A 24,127-nucleotide genomic window follows, 5' to 3' on the forward strand; every position below is an offset into this window, starting at 1 on the left:
CGGCAGGCGGACTCTCAACCACTGCGCCATCAGGGAAGCCCCCTTACTATCTCTTCATTCTCCCCATTACTATAGCTTCTACTGCTGTCTCCCCTGAGGCCCAGTTACTGTTCTTCATCTTTTCAAAGTGTTGGTCCAAACTAATAATATGGAGGTGGCATTGACAATAGCAAGTAGGAAGGGCAAGAAAGAGGAACTGTTTTGGTGTAGAATCAGGAATCTCATTCCCTGTTACAGAAAGAGCCCTTTAGATAGCAGCAAAGGGAGCATGGAAAGGAGAGTCCTCATAGTGCCTCTGTTCCTGTGAAAAATCCATAAATGTGTTCTCCCACACCCCCTCGTCTCCTGGAGATTTGGTTCTAGTCACCATCCTGTCCCCACTCTCCCCTGTCCCACACTACTTCTTTGGCTCCAGAGCCCTGCTCCAGCTCTCAATCCCCTGACTCTTTGAAATCTTACCCTTCAGGCTGTTAGAGCCCCCTTTTGAAGTCCTAGGAGTCAGTCCCATGATGACGAACTGGTGTAGCTCCATTGGGCCATTGTGTTACTACCTCCAGGCCTTCAGTAGGCCATGATGCTTACTTGATGCCTTTAGTGGAATCCTGAATCCATTAACACAATTACCCACAGCAGATTGCTCATATATAATGTTTAACTCTTGAATTACTATTAGTACTGTACGTCTGGAAGCTTTTTTTCTATGAGAAAATGTGTTTTGAATTTTAACGTTAAATAGTGAGCCCTTCGTTTAAATCAGGAGCCACCTATATTGGCAGTGAACTTGGAGTCAGAAGATTTGAGTTCAGATGCTAGCTGTGTAACTACATTGTAATTACATGGCCTCTCTTGGCTAAGCTTCTCTCTATAGACTGTAGAGGTAACAGCTGTCTCTCAGATGTGGTTTGGAGGTGTTAAATGAGAATGTATGTGAAAGTGTGTAGTAAAATGTAAAATCCTATATCAAAGGAATGTGGCATTATGGTGGTAATCATCACCGTGTTAGGTAAAAGAACAAGTTCCTGCCCACACAAGCATGGACAATTACATTAGAGTATGTGATAAGTCCTTTGGCAGATATAGGTACATGTGATCAGGGGCACAAGGAAGAGCAACTATAATCTGCAAATGGATAGATGGGGAAAGCTTCATGGGTGAGTGACTTCCTGATCTGAAGGCTAAGGAAGAGCAAGCCTGGCAAAGAAGGAAGAAGGGAAAGCCATTCCAGGTTGAAGGAGTGGCATGGGGGAATATGGCAGATTTAGAAAGCTGCATATATGGTTTCAAGTATGGAGCATAAACCGTCTACTTGTAGTGCCTAATTTGATTCTGAGGACCACTTACCTAACTCTAAAGAGGTAATGTTATTGAACAGTGGTAGACAATTCTAGAAATGGACTTGGTCTGAAACCTGGTTTGACCATTTAGTAATCTGTTTTATCTAATTAAAAACTTCACCTTCATAAACTTATAGGTTCAGTATGATGATGAAAATACCTACTTCAAAACTGTTGTTGCAATGGTGGTTTGAAATAAGTTTTACAGATCTCCTGGTGTTTAATAAACATGTAGTAAATGTTAGGAACAGTTTTGTTGCTGTCCTAAAAGTTCTTTACTTTTTCCCTCTCAGTATTCTATAATCTACTGTTCTAGTTTAACAGTTTAGCAATATTTTAAACGTTATCTCTTGTTCATTATAACGAAATCATAAAAACAGAATTTGAATGAATTTTAAAGATGGTCTAGCTCAATTTCATTATTTTGTGTGTGTGTTGATAAACTGAGTCACAGTTAAATAATCTGGCTATGATATCACAATGAGTTAGTGACACAGCTGGGACTAGAATCAGGTCTGTTTGAATTCCAGAGTTCTTTCTATTGGTCTTGGAATAAATTGCCAAAAATCACCCAAAGACACCAACCTATGGCACTGGCCGCAATTTCTAGCAGAAACAATATAAGTTAACAATGTAGAAGCTGACATGTGTGTAGCTTTACAGATAGATTTTAAAAATCTGTATTTTTAAAGGAGTATCATATCCTTCTCTGCCTGCCCTCTGGTGGGAATGGTATTTAGCAACAGCACATGTGAAAGAGCAGTGAGAGGCAGATAATAAGGAACTGAATAATTCTTTTTTAAATTTACTTTTTTTAATTGAAGTATAGTTGATTTATGGATAATTCTTAAATGAATAATTCCTTTGCCATCAAAAATTTGTCATACAGACAGATTCCTATTTCTGTTTGAATCTCCTTTCTAAAATATGAAAATAGATTTTCATAATACTTCTCAATTAAACACGTTCTACTTGGTTTATTCAAGAGGATCCAATAGATAATTTGTTTAGTGCCTTTTGTGTACCAAGTGCTAGGGCTAGAATGGTGAGCAAGAAACTTATGCTTTAGTGGTATAAACAAATGTTGAAACAATAATCATACAAATAAATAATTATAATTAGTTAAATGCTATGCCTAAAAGTATAGAGTGATATATGATCATATAGTAATGTTTGAGGAGGCTCCACTGAGGAATTATAGTTTTAACTGAGATATGAAGGCTCCATAAAGTAAATAGGCAAAGATGAGTCAGAAGGATAGAGAAAAGGAAAGAGGAAACAGCATGTGCAAAGGCCCTGAGGAAGGACATAGTATTATATGTCCTAAGAATTGAAAGACAATTCACTGTAATTGGAGCAGAGAAAGCTAATATCAAATACAACTCCTGCTCATGAGAAGTGAAGGTATTTCCTAGGCATCACCGAAGAAACCAAATAGCCCAAGAAGAAGAAATAAACCTCCCCCCCACCAAAATAAAATGTGTGCTCTGTGTTAGAATTTTGGAGTTTTACAGATTCATTGAAAAGAAAATTACTTTAGAACCACTATAATATTCTGTTTATTAGATGGAGTAATACTAGGATTTGTGTACTTTAAACATGTATTATTTTTCATTTGATTTTTCTTCTTTTCTATCTTGGTTCATTGGCAATTGAGGGACTATTTTGATGTACTGGAGTGTTTAGATCAGGGACTTTTGCTTTTGATCAGCTGAACAGCCATAGAAATGACAGAGAGAATCTTATCCTGTTTTCTTGGCTGAGGTTTTTGTGTTGGTGTGTGAGGTGCAGCTGCACTGTCGGTTTCTTGGCAGTCAAGGCAAGGCAATTCTCAATGCAGCTCATCTTGGATAGGAAGAAACTTAAGATAAAAAGGCTACTTTGCATGTATTAAATTCAGTGCAAAGCACCCAGGGCCTGAACCTTTGGCTGATATTTATTCTAAGTTATTTGGCTAAATGGATACAGCAGCCTCAGGCACATGCCCAAGCTTATGCAGGAACACATGAAAGAGAGATCATTAAAAAAATAGTCAAAGCTTTGTCTCAGTATAAAATTATCAAATACCATATATAATTTAAAAATTAATTTTTGTTAATTTTTTGTTTGTGATTTAGTTAATTAAGCTTTTCCTCTAAAGAACAGTTACTGAAAAAGGCAGATTGCTAACACCCAGCCTTGCTTGCAAAAGTTAATTCATAATCAGAAAGATCTTATCTCAGATTTATCACAGATGGATTCCCATCTCTGCTTTTATTGCTCATTTGTTTTCTTCACTCTCCTTTGGCCTATTCTGTGATCTATAAGCATTTTGTTTCCCCAGACCCTCAGATGAAATGCAGACGAATATGGAGCTCTTTTTTTAAGCACATTTGCATCTTTTCCTTTGGATAAACTTATCATTGTTCTTCCTACTCTTTAAGTATCAACAGAAATGTCTGAGTTGCTTCCAGTGTTTAACTGCTTGCTTATATCTCTACTATTATTTAATATTATTGCTCTTAGAGTAGTGTAGAATCAGGTCCTGAGGTCAGTTGGCCTGGGTTCAGATCCGGTTCAGCTACTGCTGTCTTGGTCCCGTTAACTTTTCAGTTTCTCATCTCCAAAATGGAGATAATCATGTTAGTGCCTCATAAGTTGTTTTTTTTTTTTTTTTTTTTTTTTTTTTTTAAGGTTTAAAGGTAAAAATGCATATAAAGGGCTTAACTCAAAATAAGTGTCTAGGGCTTCCCTGGTGGCAAAGTGGTTGAGAATCTGCCTGCTAATGCAGGGGACACAGGTTCGAGCCCTGGTCTGGGATGATCCCACATGCCGCAGAGCAACTAGGCCCGTGAGCCACAACTACTGAGCCTGCGCGTCTGGAGCCTGTGCTCCGCAACAAGAGACGCCGCAATAGTGAGAGGCCTGTGCACCGCGATGAAGAGTGGCCCCGGCTTGCCACAACCAGAGAAAGCTCTCGCACAGAAACGAAGACCCAACACGGCAAAAATAAATAAATTAATTAATAAACTCCTATCCCCAACATCTTCTTTAAAAAAAAAAAAAGTGTCTAGGAGAAGAGACATTAAGCTATTCTTTTCTTCATGATTTAGAACCAATCTCCTAGAATCCATTAACAGCTATCTTCAACTCTTCTGGGTGATTTCATTTAGTCTAAAGACCATCTGTATGCTCATGACTTCTAATTTATATCTCTGTTCCTTACCTCACTCTTCCCCAAGCTTGAGATTTGTATGTCTGACTGCTACGTATATCTGCACTTAAATATCTAATACATACTTGAAACATAACATGTCTAAAAATAGAACGTTCGATCTCTATCACCTGCCCCTACTTAGCTCCCCAGTTTGTTCCTCCTCATTCTTTCCTATCTCAGTTAGTGGCAGCACTCTCCGTACTTCTTTTGACTTTCCTCTAGCTATCAGACCCCATCCATTTCATCAGAACATCTGAAAGCATTTTCCCCAGAATATGTCCTGAATCTGACCACTTGTCACCATATCCTCTACTAGCACCTTAGTCCAAGGGAATATAACCCCTTTAGCTTGGACAGTTATGGAAGGAATGGTCTCCTTATTCCTCTCTGTTTTCAGTCTTGTCTCTCACAATTCATTCTCCACATTGGATAGTGATATTTTAAAAACATAGATTATTTACGTCTCCTTCTTATTGAAATTAGAAAAATATCCAGAAATATTGAAAGTATTTTTTGACCTGGCCCCTCTGACTACTTTCTTTCTCTCAAACACAGCTAGTTCATTCCTTATCTTAAGGTTTTTACACCAGCTTTCTCCTGTGTTTGGATTATTTTTTCTCCTAGATCACCACAATGTTGACTTCTTGCAATTTTTAGGTCTTAATTCAGGTAACAGCTCCTCAGAGAGACTTTACCCTGACATCTTTTCTTTCTTAGTAGCTGATCACTATCTGAAATTTCCTCCTCTTTTCTTCCTCCTTTTGTTAATTGCCCCTCCCCACTCCCAAAAGAGTTTGTTTTATGAGAGCAAGGACTTTATCCATCTTCTTTATTGCCATATTCCCAGTGCTTAGAATGGAACCTGATACTCAGGTTTACAGTATTATATGGATGGATGGCTAAATGAAAGAATGAATGAATAAATATGTATCTGGTAAGTTTACAACCAGGGAAATAGTGGATTATTTCGTCCTGTTCAAACTTTGCATAGATGCTTGTTTTAGAATTAACCATGCTAATATTTTATCTTTTCCTTTATGTGTCTTCTCTGTTCTAGATTGTAAGCCCTTAAGGGTAGGAGGTATGTCTCCATGGTTTTAAGCTTTCCATAGAATGCTACATATTATTGTAGTACTTATTATTGATTGAATTGAATTGAAAATTCAGTCTAACATCTTTATTTCCTCTGAAGTTATAGTATTGTTATACATATGTGTATGTATATAAATATATATATATATATAATTTATATAAATTCTGAAAGCAGATGTGTTTAAAATATTCCTTCTCTTTTCATCTTTTGCAGTTCATAATTGGACCCTTGAGGACACGCTTCAGTGGTTGATAGAATTTGTTGAACTACCCCAATATGAGAAGAATTTTAGAGACAATAACGTCAAAGGAACAACGCTTCCCAGGTGGGTCTTTATTACTCAAATGTATTTTTTGTACTCCTGGAGAATAATGTTACTTTTCAAAGCAAAATCTACAAGTTACTTCTGTGGCTAAGTGCTCTAAGAAAATATTATAAATATATCCATTCTTTGATATCTGTGCAGTGTGAATTTGCAAGCTTTAACCAGTTTTTCTTGCCTAAATAATCTGGCCTTTTAAAAAAATTATTCCTAAGGAAAGTAATTTTGAAAATTAGAAGGTAGGTCAACTACATCTTTTTTAGATAACATCAAAGGGCCAACCTCTGTGGAGCAGCTAAGCCTGCGATCTGCAACTACTGAAGCCAACACGCCTAGAGCCCGTGTTCCACAACAAGAGAAGCCACCGCAATGAGAAGCCCGTGCACTGCAACGAAGAGTAGCCGCCACTCGCTGCAACTAGAGAAAGCCTGTGCACAGCAACGAAGACCCAATGCAGCCAAAAAAACCCAAAACAACAAAAAAACCCCAAAAAACAAAGGGCCAACCTCTGACCCCGTTGTAAATGTAACAAAAGCTTATTCATTTGATATGGATGCACCTTTATGAAAAGACCTATTTTTTTTTTTTTTTGTGGTACGCGGGCCTCTCACTGTTGTGGCCTCTCCCATTGCGGAGCACAGGCTCCGGACGCGCAGGCCCAGCGGCCGTGGCGCACGGGCCCAGCCACTCCGCGGCACGTGTGATCCTCCCGGACCGGGGCACGAACCCGTGTTCCCTGCATTGGCAGGCAGACTCTCAACCACTGCGCCACCAGGGAAGCCCTATGAAAAGACCTATTTGAATGGATTAATGTACAGATCTTTGGTCTTAATTGGTATTCTTTTAATAACAACACTTAATTTTACTGACCATATGTTAAACCTCAAAAAAATGAAGTTTAATAAATAAATTGTAAGTAGTAACAATTACTTTTTTGAATGTATATTCAAAAAACAATTACATTTTTGAATGTATATTACATAGAGGTACTGTATATTATCTCATATAAGCTTCATGGTTAAAATGAAGTACAGTGTATTATTACCCCATTTTACAGATTGAAAAAACCAAGTCAGAGAGAAGTTAAATATTTTGCCCAAGGTAGCATTTGAGCACAGATAGATCTGATACCAAAGTATAGGATGCCAATTTATTCCTTAGATGTCTGGAATTAATTGTCACTACTTTTCAAAATTATGTTTTAAAAATTCCATTAGCTAACCTAATAATCGTTAAAGATTTAAATGTTAAAATTTGCATAATTCCACTGGAACTTGACCCTTACGAGATTCTTATGTTCCATTCCAACCTAGATTGTTTCTTGTACCAAAGAAGTCTCTCATAGTGCTGCTATCTAATTATTATATGTATATCATATTTCTAATCAATTTACTTATACATCCTATTTAAATAAGAGGCATTTGTTGCTTTGAAGTTTGTATTTTGGATCAAGTTGAAAGTTTTCATATCTTCTTAAATGTATTCTGAAAATCAACATCAGTATTTCTGATTTTACTGTGCACATGACTATAATGATGAAATTATGGAGTTAAGAGTCAAATCAGCAAGTGCATATTAAGTGTCTTTTATGTTCATGGTGCAACTAGATGCTGAAAAGAAGGAAAAAAAATAAAATAAAGTTCTTGCTTTTAAATAAGACAAGTTTCTAAGTTAAAACAAAACAGGATAGTAGAGCATTGATGGGATTAGGGTTTTTCAAGTTGTTTGTGTTACCCTGTAATGTATAGAATTTTTCTTATCCTGTCTTTTGGGAAGTTTCTTTATATAACAACAACATGAAATAAAATAGGCTGCTTGATTTTGTTTCTTTGAGCTGCATTGGGTCTTCGTTGCTGCACACAGGCTTTCTCTAGTTGTGGCGAGCGGGGGCTACTTTTCGTTGAGGTGTGCGGGCTTCTCATTGTGGTGGCTTCTCTTGTTACGGAGCACAGGCTCTAGCAGTTGTGGCTCGCGGGCTCTAGAGTGCAGGCTCAGTAGTTGTGGCGCACAGGCTTTGTTGCTTCATGGCATGTGGGATCTTCCCAGACCAGGGATAGAACCCATGTCCCCTGCATTGGCAGGCAGATTCTTAACCGCTGCGCCACCAGGGAAGTCCCAGGCTGCTTGATGTTTTGACCGTAAATGTTATAGCCACTTTTTTCTTTTGGCTAAGTAAAGGTTATCAGAGATAACCTCAAATTCTGGTAGAATTGTTGAGATAACATGACACAATCAAAAGATCAGTTTTTTAAAAATAGTGAACACGTTACTACAGAAGAAAAGCTTATAAATGTGGAAGTTCAGCTTTCAGGTCAGCCCACTGGAGGCTGTTTGAATGGAGGGGAAAGGAAAACTGGAATAGCCTTCATCAAGCCCCTTTTATATGGTAATAGAAATTAGATGAGTCCATTTAAAAGCTTAACTTTTATATGGTAATAGAAATGAACTTCACAACTTTTAAACTTAAACTTTTTTGTAGGGTAACTGTAGATATAAGAGCTATTTATAAGAATGTATAAGAAAATGTATTACATATTCCAGATGTACACATACCTACAATAATTCATTATTTTGTTTCCTTTCTGTGGCATTAAAATATATTGTTACATCTGCAGTAGGTAGGTAAAATTATGTTAGTTTTATGTCATGGTTATCTTTAAGCCTTTTATTGTATTTTCTATATTCTGTAATTCTTGTTACCAGAGCTTATATTAAGGCTCTCTTCACCTGATACATGCCTCCTCATTCCTTTCAGACCTGTGTGAACTTTCCTGACATCCTCACCCACTCAGGTAGAATTGCTTCCACCTCTGGGCTCATATAGAACTTTGCATAAAATTCTGTTTTATAGTTTCCTTTTTACTACATCTCATTGTCTGTTTTAAATTTAGTCTACCGATAGTATTGCTATTCATTCATGCATCCATCCATGCATTCATTCATCTGTTATATAAACATTTATCAAGCATCGACTTTTGCCAAGCACCATGCTAGGTTTGGGGATAAAGAGATGAGGCATAGTTTGCCTTCAAGCACTTTGATAAGTGTCATATTGAAGATGTAACAGGAGCATACACAAAAGTTTACCTGCAGAGATGATGAGGGAAGGCATTTTCTATAGGGCAAGTTAGAGTTCTTTACTCTCTAAAGTTTTGTAGAAACCTCATAGAATTTCTGTAACCTGAAATCTTCCTAAACAAAATGTAGTGGTTCAGAGTACAGTCATTAGGATCATACACATTTGGGTTTGAATCCCTGCCTTACTTCTTACTAATTAGTAACCTTGGGCAAGGTACTCAGCCTCGCAGTACCTTAGTTTCCTCATCTATAAAATGGCAATTGTACACATATTATAGGTTCTTTGAATTCTAAAAACCCTTGGTACAGTACCCAGCGCGTAGTACATGCTTGTTTTAATCGTCATTGTTATTAACAATTTTATTATTATTATTACACTTTGTATCCTAAGATTCTTCTTGGCATCATAGTTGGTTGATAAGAAATCTTAACTACTGGGATACTTGGATTTGAAGTCCAAAACGGGAGTGATTTTATTTCCTTATTTCACCTGTGCCTTTCGGCACTCTGCATACTTTCTTCATTGCTAATGAAATGGTTCAATACTTCTTACTGCATCAGTCCCTCAGTTTACTCCCCCAGCCAGCGATGACTTTTTACTTTCCATTTATGACTTCAGTGGACTTTAACGTTTAAATAGTTTAATATTAGAATGTAAAGGTATAGGTGTTTTAAAAGATACTTATAAAGAAAAGCAATATGATCTAAATTGAGGATGAATTTTGAACGTCTGCTATGTTCAGTAAATTACTTACAATTTTCTTGTTGTTTATGAAATGATAGTAAAATGCCAGAGATAATTAATGCTTATAAAATATTTTGAATTTGATAAATTTCTAAATCATATTAAGTTACAGCATAAAGTAACCATAGAAAACAAAAACATCAATATAGCAACTAAATTATTAACATACAGAAGTGTTTGCACTGCTGAGTTTTCACTGAATGGGTTTTTGATACATGTAATAAAGTGTTAAATTGCACATGGATGAGCTCTTAAAGTAATCATCACTAATATGTAAAGTGTTAAGTATGTTGCTGAAATATTTAAATTTACACACTAGTAATATTTTTAATATATATGTATTTTTTAAATGAACAGGATAGCAGTGCATGAACCTTCATTTATGATCTCTCAGTTGAAAATCAGTGATCGGAGTCACAGACAGAAACTTCAGCTCAAGGCGCTGGATGTGGTTTTGTTCGGACCTCTAACGCGTTAGTATTCTCTCTCACAAAATATGGTGCAAAAGAATAATCAGATCATCCATTGTTGTTTAAAGAAGGAAAAAGTAAGAAATGTGGTAGGCCAAGAAGAATCCTTTGTTAGCTATGAAAGAAATGTAATACTATCTTAAAAGATTTATAGGGTGAGATTTTCTGTCATTGAAATACGGAGTGTGGAATTTTCAAAGCTGGTTACTGATGTAGAAAGTTGTAAGAACTATATGTTAGTTGATGATTTAGAATTAAATTTCTAGGTTTAAAGCTCTTTGGAGCAGTTTTAATGTTGGTGTTATTATAGCTGGATATTCACTGAAGAGTCCTTTAAAAAAAGTTGCAATCTAACCATCTTGATAACAAGAAGTAATAAATCCTAACTTGACTTTATTAATTACCAGGAAAAGGATTTTTAAGATACAGATCAAAAACAGAGGCCCTAGAGGCCTGCTTGAAACTGTACAAAGTAACAGACTATTCTGGCCGAAGTACAAGGTGGAGAATGTTATTTGATTGTTCTAAAGAAGAACATTTAAGAAATCGCTTTGTCATATTTGTAAGGAAAGTGAACCTTGTTCTTCTTTACCTTGAGAGGAGTACTTTCTTCCCAGAAGGGAAGTTTAATATGTTTACTTCATTTAATTTCAAATTTCAGAAAGCTTTGGGGGAAAAATGTTTGAAGAGTACACATTTTAGAGGAATTATATTTTATTTTTCAGAAGCTAGAAAGGGATAACACAATTAATCCAAGAAAAATGGCTTTCACAAATTATAAATTAAGAAACTAATGTTAATTTTACCTCAGTTCTTGAAGTTAAGAGACTTGCAGATTTCTATAATACCATGTTGGGGGTGCCCCTGTTAGTAAAGGGTTACTGGAGTGGTTGGATGGATTCCATGACTTTACGGGTGGTTCTTTTTTGGCTCAGGCTAAAAGGGCAGCTGGTGAAACAGCTGGAACTCCCCTTTGTGAGAGTTGGTGGAAATTACAAACCCTATGAAATAGAACACTGTTGAAATGCCAAGCATTCCATAAAGATGATACCCTTTCTAACCTTTTCCTTATCCTAAGTTTTCAACTGAATCTATTGGGGGTTGTCTTCTGTGAGATTCGATCTAGTTTTTTCATGTGAATGATTGGTGAAAATAGGAATTAGACTATAGGATTTGTCTCTATATACAAACTGGTCAGGAATATTTATATTTTATTAATCCAAGAACAAACCACCCTCTAAGCCAAACAGTGTTACCATTTGAAAAGAAACCAAACTAGTCTCAAAGAATGTTGAAAACAAATGTTTTAATAACAAACCAGTTTAGAAGTTAATGATGCGTTACCTTTTTAATGTGTTTGTCTTAGAATTATTATTTGAGTGAATGAGCCCTACAGTTGGAACACCCACATTAGATTTATAAAAAATTAGCAGTGTCAAGTGAACAGAAATACATTTTAAAGGAGTTTTCACTGAAATCTTTTCCAGTTTGTGGTACTTACTGTACAGTTTGAGACTTGTCCATCTGTTTACTGTTATTCCTGGTGATTATAGTTCAGCCTAAACAAGGCTTATATTTGGACTAGAGCCTGAGCTGAACCTCTCAGTCTGAGGCAGAATAAAAATAAATCCTTTTGAGACTTCTGCCAAAGAGTGAATAGTGAATCTCTTTCACTATAGGTGAGGGCGTGCACTCTTGAAATATGAAACACTGAGAGTCTGTGGCGTAGAACATGCTGTTTATCACGCTGTGTAAATGTATACGAACGCTAGACTTGTAAGCATGAAAACTTTTCATTTCTATAGAGCTCTTCGTCTCATCAAACATGCAGAATATCTCCTTACTTCTGGAGGTGTGGGCAGTTAGGCAGTTTTGCACTGAAAAACTGTATCTCTTTTCAACAAATAACACATTATATTGTATTAGTTATCATGTCTTCCTCCAGCTGAGCCTCCACACTCAGAGATCAACTAGGAAATTATTTGACTAGCGGTTGCTGTGGTTTGTATTACTGAGGACAGTGGGCCTGGCTCCTGGCTCCTGACTAGAAAAAATGTCGGGGGTTACTGTCAAGCTTGGTGTGCCACAGGGGAAGGCGATCCGATGTTTCCCTCTAGTAACCCAGATCTCTCTGGCAGATAACCACCTAAAACGTTACTAGTTATGATCATTTAACCCGTGGTTTCTCAACCTTGCCACTATTGACATTCCGGGCTGGATAATTCCTAGATGATTCTTTGTTACCGCCAGACTGGGGGCAGGAAAAGAGACTGTGTTATGCATTATTGGATGTTTGGGAACATCCCTGGCCTCCACCTACTAGATACCCATAACAGACACCCTTACTTCCACCTTCCAAATTATGACAAGCAAAAGTTGTCAGATGTCTGCTGGAGGGAATATCACTCTTGGTTGAGAATCACTAATTAATCTTGTTACATGGCTGTGTGCTTGGGAACTTGCTTTTTGGTGGATTAGGATTTCAGTTTGTGTATCAAAGCATGACTGCTGCCTAACTTGTCTGAAGGAGGGGAGCTGGTAATGGTGTTACTCTTCATGACTCCTTTCACCCCACAGAGGACCATCCTCTCTATGTGATTGGAGATACTGTTGCTTCTTCAGAGCTCCCCAGGAATTCTGTCACTAGCTCCTGTAGCAGCAGGGGGCATGGTGCATCCATGTGGGTTTATCACTGCCCTCCTGTAGGTCTAGTATATCAGGTAGTTATAATAAGCACATTGATTATTTGAGGAGAACTTGTATATGGGAGGGACATCTTCATATTTTGTTTTGTTTTTAGATACCTACTATTTTTTAAAATAAGTGGCTCTGTGTACTGAGATTCTATGATACTCAAAGATTAACTTAACCATCTGTAATTGTCTTCGTAGGCCCTCCTCATAACTGGATGAAGGATTTTATCCTCACAGTTTCTATAGTAATTGGTGTTGGTGGGTGCTGGTTTGCTTACACGCAGAATAGGACATCAAAAGAACATGTTGCAAAAATGATGAAAGACTTAGAGAGTTTACAAACTGCAGAGCAAAGTCTCATGGACTTACAAGAGAGGTGAGTAGGTAAAAAAGACTATAAAACTGTGGGAAGATACAGTCTGTGAATATGTAATATGGGCATGTGCTTACCATTTATATTTAGGTTGGTGCATACATCAGGAGTTCATTTCATGTTTTTAGAAAAGTATCATATTGTCATAATTACAAATTTATTATAAAGGTATGCACTAGGGAATAAATGGGCAGAAGACCAGTGGAAATAAATCAAATATAGGTAGAATTATAAGTGAAGTTAAATTTTATTTTTAACATGATTTAAATAATTATGAATTTCTTAAAGGCTTCTTCCTGAAGAGTGTTTCCCTTCTATATCTTGTATTTTTAGCTCAATATAAATCAAAATAGCTATGTAGTAGGTTACCTCCTGTTTTTGTTGTCCAAATTTAAGATTAATAGAAAATGCTGTGAATTCTGATTGAAACATGTATCCTATTGCTTGATACGTATTTATTCTTCATTAAGATAATGAAATTTTGGAAACTTTTGTGAGGAATTTTCATTTTTATTGTTCTGTAAGGCTTGAAAAGGCACAGGAAGAAAACAGAAATGTTGCTGTAGAAAAGCAAAATCTAGAGCGCAAAATGATGGATGAAATCAATTACGCAAAGGAAGAGGCTTGTCGGCTGAGAGAGCTAAGGGAGGGAGCTGAATGTGAATTGAGTAGACGTCAGTATGCAGAGCAGGAATTGGAACAGGTATTTATGTTTTAAAAAAGTATTTGTGAGGATATTTGTATTGCTACCCTGAGGAGTTTTTTGGGTTTCATTCAATCTCCTACATTTAGTTCCATCATATACTCTTCCTTATTTAATAAAAGAGTCATCTGTCTATATTGTTAGCATTGGTCAAAGTTCATATAGCAAAAAACAAAGTACCAACTAAAAGAAAAAGTTACCCTCATGTTCACTCATTCGTGAAGTCCTATCCCATGCCATGTTAATTGTCTTGAGTGAATCTAAGATGTTTATTTAACAACTGTAGTATATTTCAGTTTCTGACTGTAACCTAGTAAAGTATATCTACTGTTAAAGTTCTCTGCAAATGTTAAGAATCTCTATTAAACATCCATTTGAATCCTGTTAAATGGTTTTAGAACATAATCTGCTACAAATTCTGAAGTTGTTCAAAAGGTGTCCTTTTCAATATCTGCTTCTACTATGCATTTACTCAGGGTGGAGTTCAGGCATTGCACAGTCCTTCAGAAAAGGTGGGGAGGTCCTGGGAGAATTTAATTATAGGCAGATGTATTAGTTTTATAATTCTGCTGTTAAAAATTACCACAAACTTAGGGGCTTAAAACAACACACATTTATTACCTTAGAGTTCCTGAAGTCAGAGTCTAAAATAGGTCTGCAGGGCTGCATTCCTTCTGGAGGCTCTAGGGGAGGATCTGTTTCCTTGCCTTGTCCAACTTCTAGAGGCTGCCTACATTTCTTGGCTCATGGCCCCTTCCTTCATCTTCAAAGCATGTCACTCCAGCCTCTGCTTCCATGGTCTCATCTCCTTCTTCTGACTCTGACCCTTTCTTTACTGATAAAGAAGTTGAGGAACAAAATGAGGACAAGAAAACTTGTTCAAGTTTAGAGAGTGACTCGGTTGTAAAGCAGGGCCAGGAACCGAGGTATTCTGCCTCCCACTTTGCTTTATGCACTGTTGTCTTCTCAATCAAGTGCTAAGTAAGAATTATGTAATGGTTGAGTTTCAGTTTCAACTCATGAGGAAATGTTCAGGGTACATTACTAATTCCTTCAAGATTGTCATTTTGGTAGGAGCTGTCTGGCTGAATGCAGCTACATCTCTTTTGTTAACAGTTAACTGTTCTTTCTCTCATACCCCAGATACCTGTCTTTTGGGTCTTTTCCCTGTAAGGGGTTTGTTCTCTTAAGTTGACTCCTAGACCTATTTTGCAGTCTGGTGCTATTTACCTGACAGACCTTGTCTATGTAGAATGTAGTAAAGACCCGGGGAGTTAACAAAAAAGGCGTAGCCAATTACCAAAAAAGGCATAGCCAAATTATACTGTGTCCAAGAATTAGATACTCTGTCCTTTTCTCCTGTGAGAACTCTGTGCATGTTCCCACCCAGACTTCAACTCTTGGTTGTTCCCAGTACTAAATAAACTAAAAAGCTTGTTAGCTTTTTTTCTGAACTTTGCAGATGAGAAAGAACAAATCAGAAAGCAATCGTGGGGGTTCTTCTATAGAGACATAAACTGGTAGCAGTATTTTACAGGGAACTGCCTCACAGTGCGGGAAAAAGACACAATATAAAGAACCCCTAAATCAGAAATATTCTAGTCTGGGGTTTGGGACATAGAGACCTTGCATACCTTGGTAGACCCTAAGATTACTATGATACTCCGTCCCAGCACAAACGTAATAATCCTAATGAGATCCTGAGTAAGAGGTGGTTTAAAGGAGAGTACTGGGTATTTAAAAAAACTCTGTCCAACATGATTACAGTAATAAGAAACACAATTTTATGAGTGCTTACTCTGTGCCAGAACTTTATGCTGTGCACATCATTGCAAAATTTTAATCCTCACTATACATAGACATTATTCTCCTTTACAGATGAGATGTGTACAGGTTAAATAACTTGTCTTAGGTCACACAGCTATTATGTGGCAAAGGCAAGATTATGTGTGTTTTATTCCAAAGTCCATGTTTTCCCATACTGCTATTAAAACCTTTGTTTATAAAAGTAGGTTTGACTGGGAAATTAATTTACATATAATGTCACATAATCCACAGTTCCACATAGTTTGAAGCATTACTGTGTCTTGTCGAGTGGGTAATCAACTTCTCAAAGTTAGAAGGCAGGAAGATCTGGTACATATTTTGTATAATGTTATTTTCTGTTAAACAAAAGCTTTTGGGTGAATAATAGTACTGCTTTATATTTTGTGTGGTTTAAATACTTTTCACATAAATTATTTTGTTCTTAAAGTCTCAAGAAGCCTAAAGTTAGGGCAAGTCATAGTACCTCTGTTGTACATGCAACAGTAAGTCTCCGAAAGTAAAGAACTTGCTGAAGGAAACAGAGGTAATAAATTGTAAAGTTGGTCCAGAAGCCAGGTTTTCAGATATTTAGACTTTCTTCTGTGATGTCATGTTTTTACTTGTTGCTGTTTTATTCCTAAGACACAAAAATTATATAAAGAATTATTGTATTTTTAAACAACTTAATAATTCATCATTTGTAAAATCTATTAATTACTCAATTTTCACTGCATCTATTTCCCTGTAAATAACAATGTTAATTTAGACTGAGGGTTGGAATTCAGATCAAGTGATAAACTTAAGAATAATGGCAGAGAAAATAGTTGCTGTTATTGGAAGGTCAGAATTTCCAAAATTTTGAGACATTATTTGACAGTCAATCAAAACATTGGTCAGCCTCAGTTTATACTAGAACTATATCAATTCTGTGTAAAATGTGTTTATTGCACTTGTTTTGGGGAAACAAATTTATAGATATAACATTAAGGAAAATCTTTATGGTTAAGGAGAAAAACACGAGTGAATTTGTTCACTTTCTCTGTATACATCTTTGGCAATGAAAACTGTATAGATATTTTAGCTTTAAAATCTTGTGAGGGCTTCCCTGGTGGTGCAGTGGTTGAGCGTCCGCCTGCTGATGCAGGGGACATGGGTTCGTGCCCCGGTCCAGGAAGATCCCACGTGCTGCGGAGTGGCTGGGCCCGTGAGCCATGGCCGCTGAGCCTGCGCGTCCGGAACCTGTGCTCTGCAACGGGAGAGGCCACAACAGTGAGAGGCCTGCGTACCGCAAAAAAAAAAAAAAAAAATCTTGTGAGAAGAAGGGCCTGTGACCTACACTTTGTAGTCTTATATACAACTCCATGTCACAGGGCCTGAGCTCAAATTCTCTTGAGAGATTAGCAGGGACGCCACACAGCTCTGCCAGCTGTCTTATTAAGCGCAGTATTGTCCCAAGCACATTGCACAGGGAGTTGTGTCAGGCAAGTGCTGCTTACGGTTTGTCTCAAGTGAGTAAGTCCTGTTTTACCCTTCCTGTTAATACCTGTATTTTGAATTGTTTACTTCCTGTCTGACGGTTTTAGAGTTTTAAAAAAAGTTTTTAGAAAACTTTAAAAAAATTTTAGAGTTTTAAAAAATACCTTTCTATACTTTTTTCCTGTAGTATCTGGCAGCTGTTTATCAGAAATTTGTGTCTAGTCCTCGAATTTAGTTTGTTCTGGCACATGATAAGGTTTATTTAAATAAATTGGGTTTGATCAGATCAAACGTTCTTCTGCACATTAGTTTAAGAATGAAGTTTTAGTTACTTTACTTAACTGTGGGGAAAATTAATTTGCGGTTATGGTGCTCCAGAAGCAGGATGCCCCATAGTTCATTTGTCACTTTCTCTGAAGGTCTTGAGTGTGTGTATGTAATTTCATAAATTCCATCATGTATCTTTTCTTTTAAGAAGATGTTGAGGGTAGGAGTTTATTAATTAATTAATTTATTTTTGCTATGTTGCGTCTTCGTTTCTGTGCGAGGGCTTTCTCTAGTTGTGGCAAGCGGGGGCCACTCTTCATCGCGGTGCGCGGGCCTCTCATTATCGTGGCCTCTCTTATTGCGGAGCACAGGCTCCAGACGCGCAGGCTCAGTAGTTGTGGCTCACGGGCCTAGTTGCTCCACGGCATGTGAGATCCTCCCAGACCAGGGCTCTAACCCGTGTCCCCTGCATTAGCAGGCAGATTCTCAACCACTGCGCCACCAGGGAAGCCCCATCATGTATCTTTATACATCCTTAGCTTGAGCTCTTGCTAGTTTTTAAGTGAATCATTCCTACAGTGGATTGTCTCTATTCTGTGTCATTTTCTTAGTGAGACTTTCCTTAAGAGTTTTTTCCTTAGCATGTAATACCACCTCACACACCAAGCATTTTAGTTTTCTGTTTATTGTCTGGCTCCCCTGAAGGGCGGCTAGAAGAAAAACTTCCACATTCTGACACTGAAGCTATTCATAGTTTCCCATGGAAAAATCAAGAAGACTCTCACTCAGAATCTGTTTTCTCGAAATTTACACTTGGTCTGCATATGCTAATTTATCAACTTTTTGGTATGTGAGAAGCAGGAAAAAATTAAATAGAGGTGATAAAACAGACTATAATAGGCAGATATGCTCATAACAATGAGAAATAACTGGCCATAAAGATGTCTGAAAAACTTTTTAAAAATGGTATAATTTAAAAAAAACGAGTGTATAGTTAGGTAGCTACAGCAAGGTCTTTGGGGAACATTAGAAGGGGTAGTAGAACAGGTATTCACCCTGTTTTGGATACTTCTTCATATCCTGTCCATAAACAAAAAAATACAAAAAATGTAATCCATTTCAGTTTGTACATGCCCTGAGTTTTTGTCTCTCAGTGAGTCTGGTTATTATAAAATATAAAAATGCAATATTGCAACCTAAGATGTATGCAAGCTCCCTTTCACCCTCTGGCTTTACACACTTGCTTAGTGAGTTTAAGAGGTACTTAAAAACTTCAGCTTTAGTTGTAATGTTGGAAATATTGTTTTAGACTGTGATTTAAAAAGATGTTTACAAAGAGCATAATTCAAATTGCCTTTTCTCTTAATTTTGGTACTAAAAAATCTTAGTTTAAATATCTTTTAAAAAGAGAAATTTCTCTTTCTCTCTCTAACCTCTACCACCTTCCTCTACCCCTCTTTCTCCCTCCCTCCCTCCCTCCCTCCCTCTCTCTCCTTCTCTCCCACTCCTCCTTTTCTTTCCTCCCTCCCTCCCAGGTTCGAATGGCTCTAAAAAAGGCTGAAAAAGAATTTGAACTCAGAAGCAGCTGGTCTGTTCCAGATGCACTTCAAAAATGGCTTCAGCTGACGCACGAAGTAGAAGTACAGTACTACAATATTAAAAGACAGAATGCTGAAATGCAGTTAGCTATTGCCAAGGATGAGGTACTCTATTACATTGCAAAGCGTACTGCGTTTCTAAAGGGATTAACCAGTTGGTATACAAAGATCTGAATAAAATTTTTAGTATTGCAGATTATTTTTATGAATTGGAACTTATTGCATAGATTGACTCTCAGAAAAGTGAAATTACCTTATTTCAGAGAAGTACATACCTTTCAGAATGACCTTAGTATCATTTAAAAATCATCCCTACTCTCATTATCATAAATGTTTTATACGGAGCTTTTCTCCTCTAGGTTGCTGCTTCATATCTGATTCAGGTTAGTAGTTACTAGAAATTAATGTCTGACTCTTAATAATTGTGTGAAATTACTGAGTCTTAATCTGATTTCTAGTGAAACAACAACAAAAACAAAAAACTCGGTGCGCTCACTAACACCTCCATTGCAGTAGGATATAGTTTATGTTATGCTCCTAGTTTTAAATAGAAGATTCAGGTCTTTCTGATCCATAGAAATAAGGGAAAAAATTCTCCAGAACAAAGTTTGGCTTAGGAAAGCAAGCTTTCTCCCTCATTTGTTTTCTTTTTTGGAAAATAGGGCTATATCTTGGCTAATAATTCCCCATTGATTTTATAATTATTAATATATTCAATATAAAATAAACCTTATTAGTATATGTGTATTTTATCCCAAACCTAGCCTTATTTTTCTCACTTTGGGTTTCTAGGCAGAGAAAATTAAAAAGAAGAGAAGCACAGTCTTTGGGACTCTGCATGTTGCACATAGCTCCTCCCTAGATGAGGTAGACCACAAAATTCTGGAAGCAAAGTAAGCATGTTACTGTCACTATCTGTCTATTTTTATTGTGTTGAAATGTGTAATTTATAGGCAATTTATGTTTTAACTTGTCATTTAGTTATGTACTATTATATCATTTATACTAATTCTGAAAAGGGGTAATTTCTTCTTGAAATTGGTTAATTGCCTTGGTCTGTTCATGTAGTTGACTTTTTTCAGTACTGTATTAAAGACTCTTTGATGCAACAAGTAATTCCTATATTGGCTTTTCCAGGAAAGCTCTCTCTGAGTTGACAACTTGTTTACGAGAACGACTTTTTCGCTGGCAACAGATAGAGAAGATCTGTGGCTTTCAGATAGCCCATAACTCGGGACTCCCCAGCCTCACCTCTTCACTTTATTCGGATCACAGCTGGGTGGTGATGCCCAGAGTCTCCATTCCACCCTATCCCATTGCTGGAGGAGTTGATGACTTAGATGAAGATACACCCCCAATAGTGTCACAGTTTCCTGGTAAGTGGTGAGTTCAAAAAAGAGAGTTGGTACAGTTTTAAAAGTAACTTTCTGCCATGCCTTTTATGAATCATTTGCTTTGAAATCTATGATAAAATTTGTGTTAATTCTTCATTTTCTCTTTTTTCTTTTTGTTGATCATTGTGTTTACTGTTTGACATACTATATGAGCTATGTGTGTTACATATATATATATATATATATATGTACACATATATAATAACACATCATACATGCTAAGTCATGTATGAATGAAGTGCTGAGCTTTGAGGGAAAACATCCTTTCATATGGCAGCTTAATCTATAGTAGAAATTAAAAATTAGAGGAAGACCTTGGAAACCTGAGTTGCAATCCTAGCTCTGCCACTAACTAACCAACTGTGTGACTTTGAGCCAGTCGATTTATTTTAAATTGAGTTGCCTTCCCAGTAGGCATGTCTCATAGTATTTTGTTTTGCTTTTCCAATTCTATCCTTTTATTGAAAGAGTATTATCCAGCTGTATTTAACTCATAAAGCATTAAATCCACTCACCTTTACACAAAATTAAATTGCGTTTATATTTAGAAAACATATATTTTTTTGTTGCTAGAAAGTGGAGCTTCTCCCAAAGGTGCCCCCACCCCCCCGGTACCCGGGCCTCTCACCGTTGTAGCCTCTCCCACTGTGCTCCCGGAGCACAGGCTCCGGACCCGCAGGCTCAGCGGCCATGGCTCACAGGCCCAGCCGCTCCGCGGCATGTGGGATCTTCCCAGACCGGGGCACGAACCCACGTCCCCTGCATCGGCAGGCGGACTCTCAACCACTGCGCCACCAGGGAAGCCCCCAAAGTTGGTTTTAACATGTACAGTTTTCATTATAATTGCTTTGTTATGCTGTATTCTTTGAAGATGTTTACAGTGTAAAATATTTTGGTAGGAAGGTGAAATTTTACTATTTTAGATTTTATTAATAAATTGTAGAATTTATTAATAAATATTTGGAATTTTTGCAAAGTTATAGAGAATTTAAATTTAAAGTGGTATATTTCTTGTATTAGAAATCATTTGAAAAACTGTTTATCCTTATTACTGCTTGCCTGATTCATTTTCCCAGTCTTTGTAACCTTTTTGAAACAGTATAGCTAGAACAAGATTCCAAAGAATAGAGAGCAAGATTTAATCGTTAATCAGTTGAAAACTCACACAAATTTGAGTCTTTGAGACACAAATCATGATATATGAGCATTTTGCAGTTTGAAATTTTCTGTCCAATTGTTACAGCTTTCCTAAAGTTATGATTTAGAAAGGGTTCTAATGTTAAAACAATTTTATGAAATAAAGCCCTAAGTTTGCAAATAATTAATCAGTGACTATGTGCTTGTGTTCATTTCTGTGATTTTAATTATCTGGTTTAACGGCAGACAGATAATGCAAGCAGACTGGGGAGACACTAAACTCTTAGAAGAGGAAGGGGGAGAGGACAGATTGTAAATGCAGTGAATACTGGGAAGTATGTGACCTCAATCATTTCACTTGCCCCTTGCTGCGAGATAGTGATGGTTGCAAAGTTTTATCTAGATATGGGCTAGCTCTGCTGTTTGGATACTGTCAACTTGCGTTTATTTGAATTATGTGCCCTTAAGCTTACCATATATGCAACACTGATTCATAAGTGTATGATTTTGTTTGAATATGATTGCTTTTTAAAGTTGCAGTTCCTCAGAAACCATAATTATTCGATATCAGAAGTGTGCATATATGTATTCCCTAAAATTAACTAGTTTTTTCTTTACTTTCTTTTTAAGTGCTTTTTGGTGGGGCAAGATATCCACATGTGCATTAAAACACTTATAACTAAATGTGAATAATTTTTTAGTGATTGTGATACACAGAGAAATTTGAACTTTTTAAAATTCAGTATGATGTTTTAGAAATGCTGAAGTTTATTATCTCTGAAAAATAACTTATGCCAAAGATTACACTTTGAGAGCTCTGTCTCCACCCAGTGGCACAAAAGTAATACTCCACTCTGTTTAGTTATAAAAGCATAATTTCTGGGCCTGACAAATAAACTCTTGGCAGTAGTACTAGGGTCTAGGGTAGGATGAAGGCTCTTCATTATATACTCTTTTAAGCAGTTTTAAATCTGCACCATGGATATGTATAAATTGTCTAAGAGTGAAGGAATGATAAGGAAGCCTGCCTGTGGTATGTTAAGAGCGAAGTTAAAGATTATAAAACCATATACAGAATAGTATTGTCTATGTTTAATTATGTGTAAATAAAAAAGAGAAAATATTATCAAAGGTTAGCTCTGTATGGGTTTTCCCAGTACCTTTATAGTATCTACTAAATATTCATAGTGGGATTGTGGTAGCAATTTATTTAAAATTTCTTATCATAAAGCTCTTCAGATATGCTTAAAAATACTGAAAATAAATTGCTCATTTACTACAAAGATAAACAGATTTTAACATTTTGCTTTATTCATCTTTCTTTTTCTCTGAAAAAGAAAACACATCTCCTCCCCTTCCTACTAAAGTTGAACATCTTCTAAAGCCTGTTTTACTTGTATTACATGCAGCTGTATCTATAAACAATAGATACAATTGTTGTTTGTTTAAAAATGTACATAAATGTTATCAAACTGTGGGTATCATTTTGCAACTCTTTTTGGTCAAAAGTATGTTTTAGAAAATTTCCATGTTTATATACAGATAAATTCACTAAAACTGTTTAATATGAGTCAACCACAGTATATCTATTTATCTTTTGTAATAATAAACCACAGTTTATCCATTTTTCTACTGAGATAGGTTCTTTCTACTTTTTTGCCCTTGCAAACAATACTGAAATGAGCATCTTTATCTCTATCTCCTTGTTTCTAACTTTGAGAGTTTCTCTGGGTGGACACCTAGACATGGATTGCTAAGTCATTGGGAAGGCACCTCTTATTAGTCGTTGCCAAGTTGCTTTCAAAGTGGTTCTGTTTACATACCCACTGTTAATAAGAATGCCTGTCTGCCTGTATCCTCACCATACTAGGTATGATCTGGTTTATTTGTTTTGAAACTTGAATGCGTGTGATATGATACCTTAGTGTTATTAAAATTGTAATTTCTTTAAAGACTACTGAGGTTGTCTTTAAAGACTAAAAAGACTACTACTACCATTTCGTATTTATTGGTGTTTGTCATTCAGATTTTTTCCTCTCTGAGTTGCTTGTTCCTGCTGTGGAATCTCCCTCCAAGATTCCTTACTTATCTGGAAGAATTTTTATTATTATTATTATTTTCTGGTTATTTGGGGGTTGCAGATGTCTTTTCCTAGGCCTTGGCTTTTCTTTTTTCCTGTGCTATGTTACTTATTTTCTTTTTTTAATCAAATGGTTTTTTTTCAAAAAACATTTTTAATGACAAATTTACAAATCTGGTTTGTGTTTTTATGTCTTTTTCATAAGGCGATAGATTGTTGTTTGCTCTACTAAAAGTTTTTTAACTTTCACTTTAATCCTTTAGTCTTCTCATCTACCTGGAAGTTATTTTTGTTCCTATTGTGAGTGGAATCTAAAGATATCTCTTGATGTATGGATAAACAGTTGTCCTAGTCTCATTCCT

At 36.5% G+C, this 24,127-nt stretch overlaps 1 protein-coding gene across 2 annotated transcripts in view; it reads left to right on the top strand.

Moving 5' to 3' along the window:
• The window catches only part of STIM2 (stromal interaction molecule 2), a 183,613-nt gene that overhangs the window by 141,470 nt on the left and 18,016 nt on the right, over positions 1-24,127 (top strand). Inside the window, exons 4-11 of one of the 2 annotated variants that reach the window (XM_007448812.1) lie at positions 5,837-5,948; positions 10,126-10,241; positions 13,130-13,307; positions 13,830-14,007; positions 19,092-19,259; positions 19,514-19,537; positions 19,947-20,047; positions 20,292-20,530. In XM_007448812.1, coding sequence (XP_007448874.1) covers positions 5,837-5,948; positions 10,126-10,241; positions 13,130-13,307; positions 13,830-14,007; positions 19,092-19,259; positions 19,514-19,537; positions 19,947-20,047; positions 20,292-20,530 — 1,116 coding nt within the window. The remainder of the gene's footprint in view (positions 1-5,836; positions 5,949-10,125; positions 10,242-13,129; positions 13,308-13,829; positions 14,008-19,091; positions 19,260-19,513; positions 19,538-19,946; positions 20,048-20,291; positions 20,531-24,127) is intronic. The other variant, XM_007448813.1, reaches the window with a different exon arrangement.

Source organism: Lipotes vexillifer, unplaced genomic scaffold (assembly GCF_000442215.2).
Source record: "Lipotes vexillifer unplaced genomic scaffold, Lipotes_vexillifer_v1.1 scaffold100, whole genome shotgun sequence".
Taxonomy (NCBI): Eukaryota; Metazoa; Chordata; class Mammalia; order Artiodactyla; family Lipotidae; genus Lipotes; species Lipotes vexillifer.